This window comes from Microchirus variegatus (assembly GCF_963457635.1).
Source record: "Microchirus variegatus genome assembly, chromosome: 10".
Taxonomy (NCBI): domain Eukaryota; kingdom Metazoa; phylum Chordata; class Actinopteri; order Pleuronectiformes; family Soleidae; genus Microchirus; species Microchirus variegatus.
Window position 1 is genome coordinate 1,279,379 of NC_139811.1, and position 24,349 is coordinate 1,303,727.

A 24,349-nucleotide genomic window follows, 5' to 3' on the forward strand; every position below is an offset into this window, starting at 1 on the left:
CAACATCAAAAGAACCAGTTTGTGAACCAGTAAAACATGCAGATGTTTCTAAAGGAAAGGAAATGACGAGGGCGCGGTGGGTCAACTGTTGCACAAACATGTATTAGGAAATGTAATGAGGTCCAGGTTCCACTCTGTCGTCGTCTGCATTTCAACCACGGCCCTGAACTACTGCACAGTTCACGTAAATCACGTTAATTTGCCCTTGGTCAGGGTGGGCTGTTACAAACGTCTGCAAATGTACCGACTGTAACCTCCTCGCTGTCGTCGTCGTCGTCGTGCCAGAAAGGGAAAGAACAAGAGGGAAAAAGGACCTTGTTAAATCAGCGAAGGGGTGAACTGAAGTACATTTTCTTTATCTCATGCTCCCAGTGCACACAAACAAAACTCGTGTCTTAAGACTTATGAATTATTAAAAGACGACAGTCGGAGAAACACAGCGGCTTTGTGTAAATAAACATCTCGTATCTGCAGCAGCTGAACTTTAGTCGTCACCATCTCTGTAAAGCTGCACTGCGTCATTTTGCTGTTGATTATTCTGCCTCGAAAACGATGTAAAACGTGATTTTTATGCAGCGTCCTTCATCTGGAAACGGGCAAAACTATCAGACCTGACCGAGGAAGTGTTTGTGTGCGTTTACACCAGCAGCGACGGTGAACGTGACGCACACGTCCTTAAGATATCGTAGACTTGGATAGCTAACTTAGACTTTGTTTTTTTCGTGGCTAACATCTGCTTTCCTTGTGTCCCAGGCTTCCAATGGGTCCTTGAAATCCTTGAAAGTGTGTTATTTAGTTGATATTTAGGTAAATGTCTGCCTTGTTTGTTACGACGCCACCTGCAGTTTCTTGCCCTGCGTTGCTTGATGTACTTAGACGAGGCCTACGCAGGACAAACGTGGAGACATAATTACTCGCTGTGTTGTGGACACTGTCCGGTGTCTTATGTTCGACCATTGAAGTGTGATCTTCGTGTGTGTCGGCACATTTGGTCCTTTTATTTGGAGGTGAATTGGTCCTGGAAAGTCCGATGTCAGCCAAGGTGTGGTAGCCCTGTGGCATTGAAAAAGTTCTTGAAAAACATCTTTAAGAATATTAAGAAGATGTGGAGGTCCACTCTCACATCGAGGAGTTCCAAACGAGAAGAGCCAGAGGCCGGACGTTGGCGTCTGCTTCATGAATGCATTTATTATTTATTAAGTACAGCATAAATGCTTCTTGTTCAGCTTTAGTTTTTATGAGTTTTTAGTGAGTTGGTCCTGGATAAGTGTGACCCAGCTAATGGAAGGTGAGAAACTCTAGTCTGTTGTTATTAAAATCATGGAAGTGGAACATCCTAATCAGAGTTAACCAGCGTGTGATTAACTTTTACACGCGACAGTTCAGGCCAGCTCATTTATCGCGGGTTGCGTAATATCGGACTAGTCTTTGGTCGACAGTGACGAGACCCTGTGATTCAGTGGCTCTGCAGTGGACTCACGGCAGCTCTGCTCCATATTTCTTTCCCTTCAGTTTGGTTCCCTGGTCTAAAGTTCAATGTCAAGTAGTTCATCTTACCACACTCTTAGTGGCTGATATTATCCAAAGTCCTTAAACGGCACACATTTCTGGAAAGGGTTCCTATTTATGGATCTTTTTTTTTAAATCCATAGTTATGGATCTTTTTATCTAAAAAATATGGATAAACACCTTTGTATTTATAGATATTTGTTAAAGCACATGTCATAGGAAGACAAATGTGATTGTGGCTGTGCGTACGTGCTGACAGAAACACGCCCACACATGCAGCAGCATCCCACGATTACTGTATGTTTGGACGTAGAAGACTTTTAATGTAGCATCGATGTATGGTCTGCAGCTACAAGTTGACGTCTCCTCATTCAGCGACTCAAAAACTGTAAAGTTCCTTTGGTTTGCTTTTTTGTTTTCATGTCTCGACCACTCTGATGAGACTGGCAATTTACAGTTATTACATTGAGTTATTGTCTGCTGTCTGCGTAATATCCTGTACCCAATCAAAGACCTAATCCAAAAATTTGACAAAAAGTCATACTATAGCATGTCATCCAAAGTTTGACAAAAAAGAAAACAGCTGTCCAAAATTTGACAAAAAAGTAAAAAAAAAAAAAATGTGTCCAAAAATTCACAAAAAAGGAAAAAAAAAATTGTCCAAAATATGACAAAAAAGTAAAAAAAAAGTTTCCAAAATTTGACAAAAAATAGTCATACTATCGTATGTCGTCCAAAGTTTGTCAAAAAAGTAAAAATAAAAAAGTCCAACATTTGACAAAAAAGTATAAAAAAATGTTATGATTTCCAAAATTTTACAAAAAATAGTCATATTTTATTTTTCAAAATTTTATTTAAAAAAAGACCCCCCAAAAAACTTTGTCCAAAATTTGACAAAAAAAGTCCAAATTTTTTTTTGTCCAATATTAAAAAAAAAAACAAAAACAAAAATTCAATTTTTTATTTTTATTTTTTTTTACACAAACGAGTGACTGGTGAATTATAAAGCAGTTGTTTTCAGTGTAACTGAATCATTAGAATCAGTTAATTTCAAATATTTTTTCCGAACTTCCAGTCGAGCCAGCCCTGACTCAGGGCTTTACCGTTCTAAACCATGATGGAAATATTGCTTGTTACTGCTGCCACCTGGTGGTAATAGATGCACCGCAAATGAGGTTGTATTTTTGGTTTTTAGATGTTTTATTAATCAGTTTTGTAACTTCTTAATATAAGCAACAATAGCCACAGTAACTGATAGACTTTTTAATCGTGGAGTAAATAAATAAATCCACGTTTATGGCCTCGCTAGTTTATTGGCCAACATTGCGATGCTACAAATGCGTCTGCGAGGCTGTAAACCGAGGTGAAGTCTTGATTTACGTCATGGTGGAACGATTTTTATGGAATTATAGATCAATAAAGTGCAGTAAATCCCGCCCACGACCTAACACCTGGCTGATATCTTTAAAAAGTTGGAACCTGAAAACTCTGAATTTGACTCTGAAAGCAGTTAATGAATAATGGGACTTTGGTTGTCTTTATAATTCATGGATGGATCATGATCACGGCTCTGTGCCCTTTGCCACCGTTTCGTCTTAATAACGTTTATTAATGACGTTGTCACGTAGCAGACATTATAAACACCTGAAGGCAGCGTGCTGCTGACATTACCGCCAAACGTAAAAAAAACCTCAGCGCGGTTAATTTCTTCTCCCGTGCGGGGGAACATTGAGCAGCTGGGGGGGGTTTGGGGAGGGGGGGTCGTATATCTTAATTGGTTTTCATTAATTGGTTCTCGAAACACGTCAAACAATCTCGACGTCAAGGAACGCGTACGTGATGAAGATGTTTGCGGGTGATTAATGACTGAAGATGCTCTCACTGCGACAGATGTATACTTCCAATATGGTTTTAAGTGTTGCCTTCGAGGCAAACCCCCCCCCCCATCTGTGTCACCTGTTGTTACGAACATCTTTATCTTACTTCCCTTCCCCACTCTGTGTGTGTGTGTTCAGTGAATCAGTTGACTTGTTATTGCCATCATCAGGTCCTTGTGTGTGCGTCTCCTGGGCGTTTTATGGCCTATTTTTCTGTTCCGTACCGCCACGGTCATGTTACCCTCAAGTCTTTTATCATACATGTCCACGGCACAGCACTGAATTTAATTGCGATATCTACCACTGCGTTAAGCCCTGTGTGCGGCGCGACACAGCCGCGGAAGTGTTGACATCACGCAGTCGCGCCACGTTTTGCTTTTTTTGCCTCATTAGGATGAAATATCGTCTGGGAATCTGAATAATCTGTCTTTGTGTTGTCACACACACACACACACACACACACACACTTGCTGCATACTGAGGACTGGGTTGCTGACAAAGTGAGGACCAGCATTTCCACTTTATAAATCAACACAATTACAAATATCTACTTCATGAACGACATATACAAAGAACTACTGGTTGCAGTACCATGAAATGTCTTTTTTTTTTTTTGTATTTTAATTTTCGGTCCAAAATTTGACAAAAACGTCATACTTTACTATGTCGTCCAAAATTTGAAAAAAAAATGCCCCAAAATTTTTCGTCCAAAATTTGACAAAAACGTCATACTATACTATGTCGACCCAAAAAAAAAAAAATTTGGCCGAAAAAATTTTGGTCTAAAATTTTACAAAAACGTCATACTATAATATGTCGTCCAAAATTTGTAAATAAAATTTGGCCGAAAAAATTTTTGGTCCAAAATTTGACAAAAAACGTCATACTATACTATGTCGTCCAAAATTTGAGAAAAAAAAATGTACCTAAAATTTTTCGTCCAAAATTTGACAAAATCGTCATACTATACTATGTCGTCCAAAATTTGAAAAAAAAATTGACCCAAAATTTTTCGTCCAAAATTTGACAAAAACGTCATACTATACTATGTCGACCCAAAAAAAAAAAAAATTTGGCCGAAAAAATTTGTCCAAAATTTTACAAAAACGTCATACTATAATATGTCGTCCAAAATTTGGAAATAAAATTTTACCCAAAATTTTTGGTCCAAAATTTGACAAAAAACGTCATACTATACTATGTCGTCCAAAATTTGGGAAAAAAAAATGTACCTAAAATTTTTCGTCCAAAATTTGACAAAAACGTCATACTATACTATGTCGTCCAAAATTTGAAAAAAAAATTGACCCAAAATTTTTCGTCCAAAATTTGACAAAAACGTCATACTATACTATGTCGACCCAAACAAAAAAAAAATTTGGCCAAAAAAATTTTGGTCCAAAATTTGACAAAAACGTCATAACATACTATGTTGTTCGAAATTTGAAAAATCTTTGACAAAAATTTTTTGGTCCACAATTTGACAAAAATTTGATTATTTTTTTTACAAATTGGGTATAGCATGTTGTAGCAACCTAAGAAAGTGATTTGAATTAAAACAAACTGAGGACCGGCCAAAATGTTCTCACTCCGTAAAAATGACCTCACTTTGTTGGTTATAAACCCTCACTGGTCCTCAGTATGCCCCAAATACAAGAACACACACACACACACACACACACAAATACACACTCACTATAAAGACAGTTTTGTTAGGTCTTTGGATTTATTTGCGAGTTATTCTGTAATAGTGACGTGCAGTTGGAGCGCGTTCTTTTTGGAATAAAAATTGGCATCGGACACAAATGTTCAGGGATTTTGGGACAGTGTGGGATTGAGTATTATAATCCTGCTTTCTCTGTTTGATTGTCAGGGAGATTATGAATGTGGAGGCTGCTGGGACCACTGTGTGGTTTTACTTAGGATTTCCTGATCCTGTGATCTCTGCTGACCCTTTAACTGTTCACCATCTCTGTGACGACACTCGGGCCGAAACGATTAGAGAACTCATTAATTAATCCAGTGTTTTATTTGAATGATTTAAAACACGTTTTTCAGCTTCTTAAATGTGAATATTTTGTCCGGTTTCTTTGCCCCACGCGACAAAGAAAGGATTCAAAAAACCCAAATCACTCTTATGGCCTTCTTTAGGTTTGAAAAAGCAGCTGCAGTGACTGGAGGACATCTCCGCCATCGCGTTGTCGCACAGAAAAGAACAGGAACAATAAGTTGTTTGATTATTGAGTTGGTCGGATGGTCGGGGGTTGATTGGTGAGGCCCAAACGTTGATGGATGAAGTGCAAACCCATCACAAGCCTCAGGAGAAACGCTCACACACGTGTGGTGATTAATGACACCGGTGGATCGGCCTCCTCTCATCCGCACAAATCCAAAACACTGGTCTTCATAGACTTTATTGAAATTGATTGACGGCTAAAGCCGTGGTTGCCAGTTGGTGGCACATTTTCACCATAATTGAGCTCATTCACCGTATCTAAGCCCCATTAATCTCCCAAATGATATATTTAAAAAAAAAAAAAAACGCTCCAGCGTCACAGAGACTGTGACTGAAGAAGTTGTTCAAACGTGATATTATTTGATTACTTTCTTTTTAACCCTCTCAGGTTTCATATTATGTTCTCTTGTGCTCCACACGAACCACGACATAAATGACTTAAATTGCATGCAATTGCTGTGAATTCACATCTGTCTTTAATAGCGTTGTGCACGTTAACACATTAACGGCGGTTAGCGGCGTCAACGTTAACGCACGACACGTTTCCATGACGACTGACCGGAAAAAGACGCCATGTTTACGTGACTCCCCGATTGTTAAAATGAGTCTCTAAAGTAACGCTAAACTTTAAAAACAGAGGCACACATACGCAGTTACACGGGTACGCTAGTTATTTGTAGCGCTGCTCTTTTCCTTTAATAAACAGGCCGCTCCAGTTCCACTGTAGGCTAACGCTAACTTAACGAGCTAACGGAGCTAAAGGAGCTAACTGGTAAACGGTGCCTGGACTCGCCATGGCGTCACGCGCGTCTCGTTCCGGTCAGTCGTCATGGAAACTCGCCGTGCGTTAACCTAGTGTTAATGTTAAACTAGTCTTTAAACGTAGCGTTGCTCGTCCAATGCGTCGTCCGGGGGCAACTTGGAGCTGCGCGATACAGGAACAGCAGCAGCATGTGTTGTGAATGTGATTCAAATAGAAACGCTGAGGTTTATTTTAGCAGCAGAATCCACTTCTGAAACTCCTCTTCTTTGGGGTTCATCTTCATGAAGCCGTCTCACGGTGCGTGTTTTCCCGCCTCGCTTGTGACGTTAAATGCGTCATGAAAACAAAAACACTGCTTTACAGAGACACACAGAGAGAGAGAGAGTTGTGTGTGTGTGTGTGTGCGTGTGTGTCAGCTAATTTGACAGCTTTAACCGTTACGGACACTTTTGCATCACACATGACGCCCAACAGTTGGTATGGAGCCACATTCTGTCAGATCGCTTTTGACCATCTGAAGAATTTTCTGGCTCACTCTAAAGTAAGTGTCATTTTCTGAGGACGTATGAACTCTACATCACCTTTTTAGAAAGAGATTTCTGGCAGAATTGATCATCTGTACTTGATGTAATTGTAATAACAAATAACAGGACTGATGGGTAAATACCTTACAGGCACTGTGCGAAATACAGGGGAGTCTGGGGGTGTAAGACCCCCCTGATTAACACTCGAGACCCCCTGAAAGCCTCAAAGGCAAAATTTGAGGGGGGTCTAAACTAGGGCCGGGCGATTTATTGAATTTTATTCATGGTTTTGATTTTGGCGATTAATGTGCGGCGTGTATGTGAATTCCTATGCTCGAAAAACACCTTGAATGCACCCGTGTTACGTGCAGCTGCAGCAAGCGAGTGACGTGTGTGGAAAAAATATTATTCCTTTTCCCCATATATTTTGGAAACTCGAGATCCCGGCTATCCATTTTTTATTTATTAATTTTTTAAAAGTTTTTTCATATTTTTCTTGGAAAGTCGAGATCTCGAGTTTCCAAAAAAATATGGGAAAAAATATTTTTTCCCAAAAAAATATTTTTTTCATTTTTGTTGGATACTCGAGATCTCGACTTTGAAACTCGAGATAAAAAAAAAAAAAAAAAAATTGTCTTTTTTTTTTCCTTTGGTGGCTCCGTAATTTCTGGCTGTTCTTTTAAATTATATTTAAAGCTGAGTTTTGAGAATAGCCAATACTGCAGCGTGGCACCTGGGGTGGTGGGAGATGGGGACCCCCCCCCCCCTGATTATTAATGGGTATTTCGCACACTGCTTACAGGTCCACTGTGTGACATTTACGACGGTCTATTGGCTGACATTGAATATACTTTCCATTAATATGTTTGCGTCAGTGTTTACAGTAGTTGCTTTTAAATAAGACCATTAAACTTCCAATGTGTTGTGTGAATAAATGACAGGAGTTCGCCTCTAAACGGCGCTAACGGGGCTGATCTCGTGTTTGTATCCATCACCTGGCCTCGGTCACCTGTGCAGATTGTCATCTCACCTCAGACTCACGGTTTATTGCCTTTCATTGAGGTGTTGTCTCGTAACGCTGAGGGGAAAAAGACGACGGATTCTTTTAGGTAACGTCTTTGTTCCCAAACGTGAAACGGTCGTAGTTGATGACGAGTGCTCTGCCCTGCAGAAGCATCACCATCGTCTTTCTGAGCAGGAGGCGATGGGAGAGAGAAACCTCTATCCAGATATAATTCACGCCACTTTTCACCTGAATTTCTGTGTTGTTTATGGAGACATTTATTAAACTGAGCATGAAACGTAAGCAGTTTCTCTGCGGAGAGGAGACAGAAATGCAGCGGGGGAAAATATCTATGTTGGCCTTGCGAGCAAGAGTGAGATGAAATTTCTTGGTGCAGCCCAGACCAAGTATTAAATGAATAAATGCATTGGAACCAAGCGTCAATCTGTCTCTGTTATGAATTTCCAGTCATATTCATTTCTTTATCTGCTGTCATGTGCCTCTTTTATTTGTTTGGCTGACACTGTTGCACATTTCCTGCTGAAAGAAACTAGAACCGAAGGTTGTTCTGTGTGATGTTGATATAATTACACTGGGTTACAATAAAAAAAAAGTTTTTAAATGTCTTTTCAACTGAATTAGGGCCATTTTGCACCGCTGAATCCAAAAATGACATCAGTTTTTCTTAATCAGGTCAGGTTTTTTATGCTAATTTGATTTAGAAAAATCTGATCTTCGGACTAAATTGATGACATTCAGCCCGAGCTTTATCCTGGTCACCAAGTTTAATACCAAAATACCAAAATAAGCATGAAACGTGTGACTAGATTCGCGTTAGGAACAAAGGTTTATTCAGCGCAAATGTAGCAAAATACGTCAGGATTATTTTTGCAAGATCTTCTCGTCGTAGCCATTTCATTCACTTGTAATATATATATGTATATAAAAAAACACTATTAGTCATAAGTTGCCACATGCAAAATCTTCAGAATTTGTTTATTGCAAGAAATATAAACACATTTTGCATCATATGACGTGAAAATACTCGTAAATGTAAACAAAAACGCTAAAAAACAAGAAAGTTGACCACAATTGATTGTGATTTTTGATTCTGTGCATCAACATGATCCTAAATCAGCTAAAAAAAACTTAATAAACTTGCTGTTGACCAGTGTTATTGCTAGTTAAAGTCGACATAGATCATGGTGTATGTCTCTCAACATTAATAACAATACGAGAATATTATCGTCTTCCAGACTCTCCAAATATTGATATTTTAATTTTAAACAGATTTCCCACCGTTTTTACTCAACAGCATCATTACTTTATGAGGTTACAAAAGAATGTAAATCCTTCAAATCCTCACTCTAGAATAGATCATCATATTCATTTCCTCGTCATGTCTGGCTCCGCCTCTCGTGTTTGGCCCCGCCTCTCGTGTTTGGCTCCGCCTCTGATAACTCATGACCAGTTCATGCCTCAGCTCCAGTCGGCTTTTGCCAGGTCTCCCAACAGGAAGTGGCATCTGATGGCTTCACGCTCGCCCACTCACATTAACACTTTTCCATTTTTCCATTCCCATGCTGTCTTTTTCTCTGCTCTCCTGTGATTTCTCTCTCTATCTTTTACACCAGGATCTGTTTGTAGTATTTTACGCACCTTTTTTTTTATGGCATCAACTTCAAAATGAATGCAGTGCAAATGGTGACAAACTCGTAAACAACCACTAATCATTTTAGTGGAATTTGGAATTCTTCCATTTGGAATAAAATGTGACAAATATGACATGTTTGCTTCGATAGCTCTGGTGCTCATTGAACCCAGTGATTGAATATTTGTCTTGGCTAATACTTGGATTAAACTTCAGGATAAAACCCAGGAATATGGATTTATAACTTCCAGATTGGACGTGGGAACATGGCTGACTTGGATTAAACCCTCAGTTTAAACAGTGGAATTCCAAACTTAGATTTGCAGCGAGGCTTGTGATAATAATAATAATAATACACCAATAAAACAATACACCAATGAATTATTACACCAAATAGATTAATTACCAAAGATTTTATTTACCCTTTAAAGGCGCCATATGTAAGAATGTGGCCAAAAACGGTTACTACGCTCAAATTCAAAACACCAAGGTCTTTTAGGTTTCGTTTTCTGACGTAACAGCGTAACAACGGCAGCTGAGACTCTACTGACTGCAATGATTGGTAGACGGCGGTAGGTGGCGCCACATGACGCCAAAACATGATTTCAGAACATAAACATGATTTGCAGTCTGCAAAATATTTTTTTTTATGCAAATATTTTGTCTGTACTGTTGTTGTTGGTGAGTTCAGTTTGTTATATGAACATTTTTCCTGAGTCTCTGTGACACATTAGGAGGATTTTATGATTTATTACATAATGCACCTTTAACCTAGGAGGTCAGTTTATGCATTTACCATTTAGTCTATACATCATTTTTATTGAAAATACTTTATTTTGATCAAATGTGGACTGTTGGGACTGACCATTAGTGTTGTTCAATAACGACTGTCAGCCACTGGCTGCTCCTGGTCTCTAAGGCTTAAGCTTTACACGACAACCATCTGAACACAAACCGCAAAAGTGGTCGTTGCGTTCCCACTTTTTATTTCGCGTTTAGTCGCGCGTCTTTGGGTGGAAATCCGGACGCACACGGTGGCGCAAAAGTGTGTGAAATTTGATGTAGCCAGGATAAGCCAGCGTGACGACGTTGGCACCACATTCGCCTCAGGTTCTCTTCAGCGTCGTGCCAGCGTGAGCAGCTCGGAAAACACTTTTGCGTTTTCAACCCTTTAGACGGGAACGCGACAGCGGAGCGTTTTTAACATTTCCACTCTGGAGGGTGGGTTCATTTTTTTGCGTTTTTAAGCCCCAAAAAAACGCCGTCGCCGTCTAAACGAAAGGCGCATCTGATAAAATATTTTGTCGGTTTCACCCGGGAGCGTTGCCGTTGTAAAGCCAGCCTTAAACTCTTGGTCAGTCGTAGGAAAACCCCGTATCCGTCGACCTCTAGTCGTAGCGTTGTCACGTTAGTGCGGTCTTGATCTGAAGAAGTCGGGCCCCTTGCTGCTGATGTCAGACTCCAGTACAAGCTGATCTTTATGCAGAAAGCAGAGATGATGCTGGGAAAGGCTCAGAGTGTTCGGCCAGATGCCGTTAAATTCACTTTGTTCTCGTGTCACATCTCGTTCATTACCGCCGACAGATTTACGCTCGGAACTCGTCTTGAGCCTGAGTCTCCCCAACTTTGCCAAGAAGACAGCTGGTGATACTTTAACATAAAGACACATAGGCATCATCATTATTCAGCCGCGGTAGACACCGTTACCCACGGTTCCCTGCAGCTGTCCATCTGTACACCTGGACCTAACAGCCCTCTCATTTACTGTGAAATGAATGCATTGAAAATAATCTGTCGTGTTTTTGAAGCTTTGACTGTGACTGACCTTCACGTAGAGATTTTCATCTCTGCGGAACTAAAACGCAGTGACTTTTAGTCCGATTTTCCAGCACAGAAATGAAGGAACTTTAGCTCTGAACGACGGACTGTGTGTGATTTCTCTGCCACGGCGTCTCGTAAAATCTCCTCCCTATAAAAATCCAATAGATGTTTTTAATATGCTCTGGCAGTAGTGGCCGTCTCTTTACAGCAGCTTTACTTGCGTCTCCTTTATGTTTATTCTTTGTCGTCCTTTTATGCGCGTGTGTGTGTTTTATGTGTGTGTGTCGCTGTAAACACTGACCGCGGCGGCCCTTTTGCTTAATTTTGTCCTGACACCGTCGCAGTTTACGATCCAAAATATGTCACGCTTAAAGATGTCATCATGGCTTCACTGCAGAGACAAACTGAAGTCTGTAAACTGTGTCCTGCACCAAAGACCGTGGAGAAAGTCAGCGTTTGTAGGAGGTGGAGTCACACGAGCTGCTGCTTTTGCTGAGTTTGTGCTGAAAGATTTCTTAATGCCAAAGTCACATTTGAACACATTGTACCTTAGTGATGGAGGCAGCAGTGGATCAACAGCTCCTGTGTGCTGTGATGTAAAATCCATGATTTTCTCTATGGGCTTTGGTGTGGGAGAGTGAGCGCTTCCAGTTGGAAAAAGACTCTTTAATGGAGAGATAAAGAGACTACAATTCTCTTAAGATATTCTTGACTGGATGTTGAAGAGATTAACTTTAAATTATAAAGAAGTGTCTGTCACACAATACTGAGATTTAATCTCAGTGTCACCTGGAAAGTTTCCTGTGCCGCATACGATCTTAGAAATAAGGGTTCCAAAAGGGTTCTTCTACAAGGGCTGAGGTTCTACCTGGAACCATCTGCTTCTGAAAAACTCTTTCCTGAAGAAATGGTTTTTCAAGCGTTCTTGGTAACACTAATGGTTCCAGTAAGAACCATTTTGATGCAGAGAACCCTTTAAAACCACTTTCCTGAATAAAGGGTTTTAAAAGGGTTCTTGGTGGAACCCTCCAAAAGGGTTCTCCTATGAGGACAAGCCGAAGAACCTTATATGGTTCTACTTAGCACTTTTATTTCTAAGAGTGTACATTTGAGCTTTAAGCTGATGTAGATTTAAAGGGACACTGTGTAGTATTTATGTGTTTATATAACCCAAAATCCACTTTTTTATACATATCATGTGCTCCTGCATTGTCTAGTCGCTGTATAATAGTTTTTGTTTCATTTTCGTAGTGTTTCAAAAAGTAATGTAAAATAACATGGTCGCGGGGGCCGCGGTTGCATAGCCACTGTTAGCAGAGAGACACCATGTTTCTACGGGAGCCTGTAAGGACAAACGCGAGAGAACAAATCAAGCGTCGCTTTACTTGTAGCGGAAGTCTCTGCTGACACGGAGAAAGACGACGAGGACGACATTTGACCGGCTGAGGACACCGTAGCGCTCAGGGAAGGGAGGGGGTGAGCAGAGGAGCAGTTCTTTGTTGTAGATTTCAGCCTCTCCTCTAGATGTCACTATAAACTACTTACTTCACCTTTAATTTGTGAGCCTTAGGTTAAATTAAACGACAGCCATGTTTTCACTCAGTGTCTCAGGCTCAGTCTTTGGTACAGCAGGCGTCTCACAGCACAGTCAGCTCTGACTAAAGAACCTGAATTATCTCTCGAATTCCAGGTCTGAACAGGGCGTTTGAAAGTGTGAGAATGAGAATGGCCTCATGTGTCTCACAGTGTGCAGTCAGAGAATGGAGAGGGATGGAGTGATGTGTTGAGGAGGAGGAGGAGGAGGAGGAGGAGGAGGAGGAGGTGGGCTGATGGAATTGGAGCTGCAGAAGCTGAGCCTCTGATCGCTGCTCCTGATAAAAGCCAGTATCTGATAGGCAATCAGAGGTGAGGCTTGAGTGGATTTCAAGTTTTTGTTGCACCGTGGATCGGTCCACATGTTCATCTGTACACCTATCTTTTTTTTCTTTTTTTTTTTAATCATAATTATTATTTTTCCTGATGGGATTTGGTCATGTGGTCCTGAGGGATTGTGTTGTTATTAGGACTCTGTCACAATCACAATCACAATCACAATCACAAGTCAAGAACAGAGCTGTAACAGGAGTCAAGCAAATGCACTGAAGTGAAATGACGCTGAGAGGGTTGGACATGTTTAAGCCTCCACTTTGGCACCGGCTGTGGCCTAAGGCTGTGGTGTTTTTTTCCTCTGGGATGTCTTTGCCTCCCATTTTCAAACTTTTTTTTTTTTTTTTTAGAGGGAATCCTTTAAGATTTGGCAGAAATGGGCTGAAATGACTCAGATCAGAGTTTTTTCAGCGCTGTGTGGACACAGAACTCAGACGGTCAGCTCTGCAGTCTGAGCTCTGAGATCACAGTGGTTTATCTGCGTATATGTGGCCGTGGAAACACCAGTGAGAAGCCAAACAACGACAGAGTATAACGCTGTTCTTTTGAAGCTTCATCTCATCACCAGCTTCACTGTGATAACGCTCAGCTCTGACATAATTCCCACTTCAATACTGAGCGCACTTTCAAATATGACATTTTCTGTGGAGCATTTGAGAGGACGGTTGTATTCATGTTGTATTCATGTTGAAAGTCGGATGCAGGACACCTGTGACGTCACACATAAGAATCTGAACTCTCCATTTGAAGCCTGAAGATTTCTTCACTGTCTTCTTATTCTTGATTCATGTGGTCAAGACTGTGTCCACTTTTTATAGAGCAGGGGTTCTCAAAGTGTTGATACCTGAGGCCAATTTAGGAACCCAACATTGGACTGAGGGCCGCCAAAGGAAAAAAAACAGAAAGAAATCCCATTTGTAATCATTTTAATGACCAGATTGCAGTTCTACAGTTTAGCGTTAAGTAATATAAGCGTTAATATAATGTAATTTAAGCATTAATATAATAACTCTTCATAATTCACTGTGTAATTCCCCAGTATTTTGGCCATTGTTCTTAGCTTCTAATTACAGGTTAATACCAAGTAACACATTTCTGTTACCATATATTTACTGGGTAAATAGCTAGTAATTGTGGGCTGTAGCTACCTGCTTATTACCAGCTTATAACACAATAATACACTAAAATTCACCATATAGAAACCAGGTAAATACCCAGTATTTTTGTTTACACTTATTGGTCTGTATCCAGTAATGTCCAATAAACATTTAACAAGCTTAGTCGCTCCTGGATTAAAACTATCAACTGTAATTCACTGCGGGGGCCGCCAGAAATGTTTCTGCGGGCCGCCATTGGCCCCCGGGCCGCACTTTGAGAACCAATATACAGGATCTAAATAGACTTGGACATACTTTATTGTCAGTCAGGTATTCACAGGGTGTATACAGGACGAAATTCAGTTTGCCTTTGGCTCAGACAAGTTTGTAAAGTGCAGAGATCTAAGATATATGTGCATAAGTGCAAATATATACGTGCAACTGAATAAATAAAGTGACGGAAACAGTTTAAAAAGAATGAAGTGACAAACAGCCGTTTAAAAATTCCACCTAACATTCACCAGAATAAAAACAGAATAGGAATAAATAAAATAAAGTTTAAATAATGACTGGAATAAAAGTAGAAAATAGAAAAATATGTATACGACCAATGTACAGCAGTATAATATGGCAGTGAATTCCAACATACATTAATATACAGTAGTGCATCTGAGGCAGGTTTGGGTTCAGTTAGAGTTTAGCAGTCTGATAGCCTGGAGGAAAAAGCTGTTACAGAACCTGGTGGTTCTGCACCGGAAGCTGCGGAACCTCTTTCCAGAGGACAGCAGGGTAAACGGTCCATGATGGGGGCGTTCTTGAACGATGTTCTTGGCTCGGGACGAGCAACGCTTCGATGCAATGTCCTGAATGGAGGGAAGAGTGGTAGAATGTGACTGTGATGTGAGCGTAGCCTTAGTCTTTGTGGTCAAAGGTCAGTTTTGTTCTCACCGTTCGTTGGAGAATGTTTTTCAAATTAGATTTAAATGTTAAAGGTCAAAGCCTCGGTGATTCCATATTTATTAAGTGAAACCAGTTTGAAATGTCATTAAATCTGGCACAAACTCACGTCACGTTCAAAGTCCCTGTGTCCTCACCGACCTCTTTATTCAGTTACTTTTCACGATTATCCTCAGAAAACAGTGAAAGAACTTGGTCAATGCTGGAAAAAACAACCGCGAGTCGGTTTAGTTGGTTGTTTTCTACATGAGTAATAACACGTGTTCATTTGTCTTCTTTCCTCAGAGTGTGTTTGCTGTCATGTTGGGACCGTTCACCTTCTTCAACGCTCAGAAGACCAAATATCTCCAGATCCTCACCTCAATCATGCGCTGGATCGGTAAGACCCATGAAACCCTCCACACTCCCACGTTTACACTTTATTCTAGAACTGCGACAGTGTTGTACGAGGTTACCCTGACGTCGTTTCTCAGCAGCTGCGGTCAGTTTGCTGTTGGGCTAAGTGAGACGTACACTACCGTTCACAAGCTTGGGGACATCTGTACAATTTTTTTGTTTGCGTTTTCCATTAAAAGTCCGACTTTTATTCATCAAAAGAGTTGCAAAATGAATAGAAAATATAGTCAAGACATTGACAAGATTAGAAATAATGAATTTTATTCCAAATAGACCTGTTTTCAGCTGTGCTAACATCATTGCACAAGGGTTTTCAATGGTTTTCTAATCATCCAATAGCCTTCTTAACGCCATTAGCAAACACAATGTAGCATTAGAACACTGGAAATGGGCCTATGTACATTTTTTTTTACCACATTAACAATGAATAGAGTGTGTTTATGATTCATTTAATGTTATATTCATTGGAAAAGGAAAAGTGTTTTTCCTTCTAAAATAAGGACATTTCTAAGTGAGCCCAAACTTGTATATGAAAACATGGCTGCCTGCAGGTACACAATGAATAACTGATATTAGCCATTTAACAAAAGACTCATATTGTCAAATCAAAGCCCACTTAAGTCTATAATGTCTTAAAATGATCTTTGTCACATTAAAAACGCTGTTAGACGGCTGTAAACTGAAGGTTTTCTGTTTTCTCTGCTGCACCAAAGCCCAAAGAGAGAATGTTGATGATTGTTAATCGACTTGTGCCTTCAGTCACTTCAAATGTCTTATTTTGTGACTTAAAATCCTTTGTTTGGGTTTATCTAAGTCACACAAATGTACCACATGAGGCGGCGGCAGACGAGCAGCTTGGTTATCTATTCAACTTTAATACTTAAATGTCACTTTAAACCTTTTGTCAATCTGCTCAAAAGGTTTCGAACACTTCTTTGCTTCTTTTTCCCAGTCGTCTTTTTCACCATAAACACATTTCTATTCGGGTTAATGTCTCCTCACATATTTACCCCCCACATCAGCCTGTGTGGCTGCTGCGCTCAGGTCCGTCCATCATGGATTGGTCCTGCTCTGTCTTTGGTTCCCATCTCCGCTCGTTGCTCAGCCTGACAGGCCTGACAGGCCGTCCCGGCCTTGATTGGACTGTCACTCACGGCGTGTCGGATGAAAATAAACCGGCCGTCCTGGGCCCCGCTGTTAAAATCACAACACCACTGAATCATGGCGCTGCCGTCGCCCCCGCACCTCGAAAAAGCAACACACAACCACTGTAGCGTCCGCACACACACACACACACACACACACACACACACACACACACACACACACACACACACACACACACACACACACACACACACACACACACACACACACACACTCTCTCCCCCGTCTGCCCTCGCCCTCCCACAGCTCTCTGGGTAATTGATCGGTAGTGGCTCTTTGCAGAACCCGGCAAATGATTCAAAATGGCTCCAGAGTCAACTTTATGGTTCCTCTGTGTATTTGAGTCACAGCATTAAAAAAAAGAAGACGATAAAATTAGATTAAGACCTCATTTTTGATCAAATCTCAAGCGGAAAGCTGCGATTTTGCCGTGTGTTTCTTGAAATGTTAACTGATAATGTTAATAATGGAGAATTTAAAGGGTTTTCCAGGTACTGAAGCCCAATGTATACTCCTGCGTAAAGTGCTCTACGTCGGTTTACGGAGACCACCTCTACGTCGCAGGAGAGCCCGTCGGAGAGAGCCTCTGTGTCGTCTCCGGCTGCACAAAATAATTTTTAAGTGTCTGTCACTCCGTCAAAGGAGAAGGCAAGGGCTGCGATTGGTCCTCAGCCAGTCTCTGGGCGGCGTCATCTGGCATGTGCTGGGTGCCCTGATGATTAATATGAGGTAGCACACGGCGTAGAAGTTCATCCAGTTTGCAGCCGACATTCGGAAGAACCTGAAGTGAGTTTCTTTGTCCATGTCGCTCGTCGGTCCAATAAGAACAAGTTAAATTGGCCATCGGTCAGGGTACATTTAGTGGACGTACGTACCACCTCCGGACACGTCTCCTCAGTCTTTCACGTCTACAATTTTTAAGTACGAGACTGTACCTAAAAAGGTACAAATGCTTTGTCGCTCCAGTTGTACCCGATCACGGTACAAGCACTGTACCGTTAAAGGGACACTGTGTAGTATTTATGGGTTTATATGAACCCAAAATCCACTTTTTTATACATATTATGTGCTCCTGCATTGTCTAGTCGCTGTATAATAGTTTTTGTTTCATTTTCGTAGTGTTTCAAAAAGTCATGTAAAATAACATGGTCGCGGGGGCCGTGGTTGCATAGCCACTGTTAGCAGAGAGACGCCATGTTTCTACGGGAGCCTGTAAGGACAAACGCGAGAGAACAAATCAAGCGTCTCTTTACTTGTAGCGGAAGTCTCTGCTGACACGGAGAAAGACGACGGGGACGACATTTGACCGGCTGAGGACACCGTAGCGCTCAGGGAAGGGAGGGGGTGAGCAGAGGAGCAGTCCTTTGTTGTAGATTTCAGCCTCTCCTCTAGATGGCGCTATAAACTACTTACTTCACCTTTAAATTGTGTACCTGCTTGTTTGTACCTCTAAAGAAACACTTCTGCACCCCTCGTGATAAAAATGTACCTGTACACACTGAGAGAGGTACAGTGCTGGTACCCTGATAGGGTGCAACTGGAGCGACAGCAAAAGGTACAGTCTCGTACTTTGATTTCCTAGTGTGCAGAAGCACAACAACCTTGCGTAGCGACCCCTACTGATGGGGCGGGAAATTGCAGCGCGTATCCGACACCACGACGGAGAGCTACGAAGGCTGGAGGCGTCTCCGTTGTTACGCAGTCGGAGAATTATACTGTGGCCTTAAAGGTGAAGTAAGTAGTTTATAGTGCCATCTAGAGGAGAGGCTGAAATTTACAACAAAGAACTGCTCATCTGCTCACCCCCTCCCTTCTATGAGCGCTACGGTGTCCTCAGCCGGTCAAATGTCGTCCTCGTCGTCTTTCTCCGTGTCAGCAGATGAGGTTCGTGAGGCGAGGGAGAGGGCGGAGCTACCGCGGCCGTAGCAGACGAAGCGGAGAGAGAGGAGGCGGGACTTCAGCTACAAGTAAAGAGACGCTTGATTTGTTCTCTCGCGTTTGTCCTTACAGGCTCCCGTAGAAACATGGCGTCTCTCTGCTAACAGTGGCTATGCAACCGCGGCCCGCGACCATGTTATTTTACATGACTTTTTGAAACACTACGAAAATGAAACAAAACTATTATACAGCGACTAGACAATGCAGGAGCACATAATATGTATGAAAAAGTGGATTTTGGGTCATATAAACCCATAAATACTACAGTGTCCCTTTAACACACAGACTGTTCTGTGAGCGCCCCCCTGTGGCCATGAACCAGTCAAGATACGGAGGCTAATTCTCGCTGATAGCAGTGTTATTTCACCATTAGTCTTTCCAGACTGACGTTTTTTTTTAAAAAACACTCACTCTTCTGCACCAAAAACACATGTTTTAGCTTTACTGATCACCTCACCTGCTAAGTTTGTGTCACATGGGTAAATTCAAACACAAAGTCACACATTTGAAGTGAATGACGCAGGCGGCCGTGTGAAAACCACTGTGACGTGGTAAAAAAAAAAAAGTCACCATCATTTAAACAATGGATCATTTTCAGAGACAGAAAACTCTCTGGTGTTTCTTGATGAAACGAGTGTGAAACAGTGTGAGGAAAAGCCCCGGTGGACTCGTGCCTTAAGGCGTGCATAAAATGTATCTGGGGTGATTGCAAGGTCGTCTGAGCACCGTCTCAAAGTCTTTATCTCCTCCAACAGAACAGCATTAGTCAGAGGGAAGTTGGTCAGTGGTTCTCAAACTGTGGCTCCTAACACACTAAAGTGAGGCTCATGATATTTGTTTTACATTTAAATTGAATTATAAATCGTTCATTTTACTTGAAGTGCAAAGTAATGGGTAATAAAACAAAATTATCTTTCAGGAGCAGGTTTAAAAAGACAGTTTTTGTCACGCCGGTGTTTATTATGTCATAGGAAAGTCGTGAAGACGTCTCGTCTCATCCGTAGATTGTTTTTTTTTTCCCAAAGTGCTTCTTCACTACGGCAGAATCGTGCTGCAGGGCTGTTCACATGCAGTTCCTCTGCAGAAATACAGTTCCTCTGCAGAAATACAGTAGCTGCGTCTCCTTTCTGACAGCGACGAGGTGTTAGTGGTGATTCAAAGTGGCGTGCCGCTCTCTGAAGGACCGTAACCGCGCTGTAGCAAGTGGCTGCAAACTCCCACAATGCTCCCTGTTTACACGGCAACGGCAGGTTGTGACTTAACGTCAGTGAAACAGGTTCTTTGACTGATGGTTTACAGCTGCTGGAAACATCTCACCAACCTTTATTTTCAGTGTATTGTATGTGGATGAGACTCAGACTTGTTGTATTGTGAAGTCTGATTGTATGAGTCACACAGAGTCAGTAACTGCTCTTTGATCAGCATTAGACACGAGAATCTACCATAGCTTAAGAATATATTTGCCACTTCCATGCAGCTGTAACAGCCTTAGTCGACAGGAAACTGAAGTGTGTTTTTGCTCTGAAATCCACTCACAACCCAAACCAAAGTCTATAGAGACGATCAGCAGTTTCCGTTGTGCTGTCTCTATCAGTGAGTTTAACATTAGTTTGACATTCTTTGTTTGGTTTTGTGAACAAAGTTTAATCAAACACTTTAGATTAACACATACTCACCATTCACTTACACATATAAGTAGCATACTAGCCCTTTATTAGCAATCATTATTCTGCATAACCTTATTCTACTTCTATTACAGCATGAATTAAGATTACATAAGGTGTTAATACAGCAATACAGCACTGTGCAGAAGTCACCATTAGATGTGTCGTTTTAGCTGCTGCTATAAACACAATAGAGGATCATTATTTCTATTTCACTTTATTGGAACACATCCACATCCCGCCTCCCCCTGCCTCCTCTTGCCTCCTCCTGCCTCCCCCTGCCTCCTCTTGCCTCCTCTTGCCTCCTCTTGCCTCCTCCTGCCTCCCCCTGCCTCCTCTTGCCTCCTCTTGCCTCCTCTTGCCTCCTCCTGCCTCCCCCTGCCTCCTCTTGCCTCCTCTTGCCTCCTCTTGCCTCCTCTTGCCTCCCCCTGCCTCCTCCTGCCTCCTCTTGCCTCCTCTTGCCTCCTCTTGCCTCCCCCTGCCTCCTTCTGCCTCCTCTTGCCTCCTCTTGCCTCCTCCTTCCTCCTCCTGCCTCCCCCTGCCTCCTTCTGCCTCCTCTTGCCTCCTCTTGCCTCCTCCTTCCTCCTCCTGCCTCCCCCTGCCTCCTCCTGCCTCCTCTTGCCTCCTCTTGCCTCCTCTTGCCTCCCCCTGCCTCCCCCTGCCTCCTTCTGCCTCCTCTTGCCTCCTCCTTCCTCCTCTTGCCTCCCCCTGCCTCCCCCTGCCTCCTTCTGCCTCCTCTTGCCTCCTCCTTCCTCCTCCTGCCTCCCCCTGCCTCCTCCTGCCTCCTCTTGCCTCCTCCTGCCTCCTCCTGCCTCCTCCTGCCTCCTCTTGCCTCCTCTTGCCTCCTCCTGCCTCCTCCTGCCTCCTCTTGCCTCCTCCTGCCTCCTCCTACCTCCCCCTGCCTCCTACTCCTGCCTCTTCCTGCCTCCTCTTGCCTCCTCCTGCCTCCTCCTGCCTCCTCCTGCCTCCTCTTGCCTCCTCCTGTCTCCTCCTGCCTCCTCCTGCCTCCTCCCCTTGGCTCTGGCCTTGTCATGGTTGTCGCTGCTCAAATGTTGTCACCTTGGTGTCCACTCAGCCTGATTTATTTCTTTATTTATTTCCTTTCAGCCATAAGACATGAGTGATGCTGTGACGCTCTGCTCCTCCTCTGTCTGTAACACTGTGGCATTTTCAATGGAGTCGCTCTCAGAGTCGTTTTGGACTCCTGACCCCAATGACTCATCCGTACGCTTTATGATATCCTTTAAAAGTACATTTTAATGTGACAGAACAACAGGGGATTGTGCAGTCGTCCTTCCATAGCCAGAGGGTAAACGACCTGAGGCATCGCCTTCAATATCTGAGACACTAACGGTACCTTGGTGCGCTGTTCATGTTTTTAGACAAACTACGCGAAACGAATGTGACAGAACAACCGAAAACACGCTGCCTCTGTCCATCCCACGACATCATGGCACGAGGAGCTCAGAGAGTGAACGGAACGTGCACAGTTGTCCTCGCTGTCTATTGTTAATGGATAAAGAGGGGGAGATATTGTTGTTGAAGGTCAGCAGGACCCTGTGGACCGGTGGAGTGTAAAGTTCAGGTCGTCCAGAGCCCGTTAGCTCACGTCTCAATGAACCGTGCACCAGAACCGCACAGTTCACAAGTCCTGTGGAAATTACCTTTCAGAAAAATCATTTATTTTCCGTCTCTCCGTGACGCCCAAGGGCTAAAGTATCAGTCCAAATAAAAAGCGGCACGATCACACAGCCACGGTCACAGACTCCTGACTCCGCTCCACTAGGTGGCGATATTCCCTCCTTTTAGCTTGTCAGTATCAAGCCTTTTCCTGTTGATCACGATGTCATTCACTTTCTTAAATATTTCAATATTTAATAGTGCGAAACCGCACTGAGTCATCTGAAGTATTTTTTGCGTTACTAAAGCCTCCGACCTCTAGATGGCAGCAGAGTTTTTTTGACTCTTCCCCCCACGCAGATTTTTGCTAATAGCATTACTAGCATGTCTATACATCTGTTCAAATTCACGTCGGCCTGCAGGATCTGCAGAGAGCATGACTAAGTGAGCGCACTACAGTCATCAATATTATATTTGATATTACGCAGTAGTCTAGTACTACATTAAAACGTGAATTTACACAATCCAATTGATTTAATGTAAAAACACTATTGCTAGGCTAACGCGCAGCGCGCTTCCATGACGACTGACCCGGAAAAAGGCGCCCGTGACGTCATGCCCACGTGACGCGACACCAGAGTCCAGGCACCGCTTACCAGTTAGCTGCATTAGCGCAGTTAGCGCGCCTACAGTGGACCTGGAGCGGTCTGTTTACTATAGGAAAAGAGCAGCGCTACAAATAACCAGCGTACCTGTGTACTGCGCATAGTTTAGCGTTACATTAGACTGAATTTTAACAATCGGGAGTCATTCACTCTCCTCATCCAGAAAGGCACCAAAATCTGCAGGGATGGATTTTCTCTGCACTTATATATTTAATCTTTGTATGGACATTGCTTTTCTACGTCACTGTTCATCAGCACAGAGACTGGAGGAGAGGTTTGGTGGCAGCTTAGCGTCTTCTCTGTGAATATTCTACAGAGCTGTGTCTGAGGAAGCTGTGAAGACGGTGTTGTTGTTGTTGTTGTGGTGGAGTTCTCGTCAGCCTCTTCCCTGTGAACCAAAACAGCGCTGCTCCGCTCTGCGCTGTGTTTACCGATAAAAACCTATCTGAGATCGCAGCAGTTGTCTGGAGGCGAAGCGGCCACTTATCACTCAGCCGCCCACCCGGCGCTGCGGTGGCATCCCGCTTCAGCAGCGCTCCTGATGCGTTTGAAGTGACAGCTCTGACGCAGCGAGGGATCCTGAAAAACCCCCGGTGAGAATCGGGCAGAGAGCCGACGCCGCTAATTACCAACAAGATTATCTAAGAGTGCTCGAGGAGCGTCTCGCATAATGAATCATAGGATGTTTGCTGTGCTCTGCGACCACCAGGGGAGGAGAGGTTTGGACTGACGGTGCTCTACCTTCACTTTGGGCCAATTCCAATTCCAATCTTAACCCTTAATCTTAACTGGCCTCAAAACCAAGTGTTGAGGGTTATTTTGTCACTTAGAAATGGGACACCCCTTAAATGCAGATACGTCTTCAGACTGTAGGGGGCAGAATAACGCGAAAGCTGCGTCCAGTCTGTCAACTCCAAAAAAGGACGCATTTACGTCAGGATTATTTATTTATTATTTTATTTCAGTCAAGTTATTAGGTTGTCAGTTAGTTATAAGATGATACTCATACAAATATTCAGCTGACAGTTACCACACACCACGACTTATTGAAAAGTAAACCACACCGGCCGACTATTGACAAAAGATCGTAAAATAAAAATAAATGTTACGCAACAATGACGTCAGTAATCCATAATATGGGCCTAAACTAAGATAATACAATGGTTTTCATCATTTTTATATCTCTATTAACAAAGAAAATACTTCACTTGTATCGCACTCGTTTCGCTGCTTTCAACGCCATCTTTGTTATGTGAAAACACGCAATGCATTCTGGGTAGCCCTTGCTCTCAAGGGTGGTCTCGGAAAATCTCAATATTGAGGGCGATACAGCCCTTAAACTTGACCTCAACTTAATTTTTCTGAGAATCGGGGCAGAACTTGGACTAGAGGGAGAGCATTTTTGAGATTGAGGGTTAAGTAAGGAATTGGAATTCACCCTTAGGCCCTACATGCAAATTAGCGTAGTGAACGTAACGAACGTGCTAACCTACGTCACATGTTGACAATTCCACCGGTGGAGCACATTCTAGGAA

General features: G+C 42.5%; 1 protein-coding gene across 1 annotated transcript in view; it reads left to right on the forward strand.

The window, feature by feature from the left end:
* Positions 1-24,349, forward strand: part of tmem104 (transmembrane protein 104) — a 58,557-nt gene that overhangs the window by 25,254 nt on the left and 8,954 nt on the right. The window contains exon 9 of the mRNA XM_083897118.1: positions 15,650-15,743. Coding sequence (XP_083753244.1) covers positions 15,650-15,743 — 94 coding nt within the window. The remainder of the gene's footprint in view (positions 1-15,649; positions 15,744-24,349) is intronic.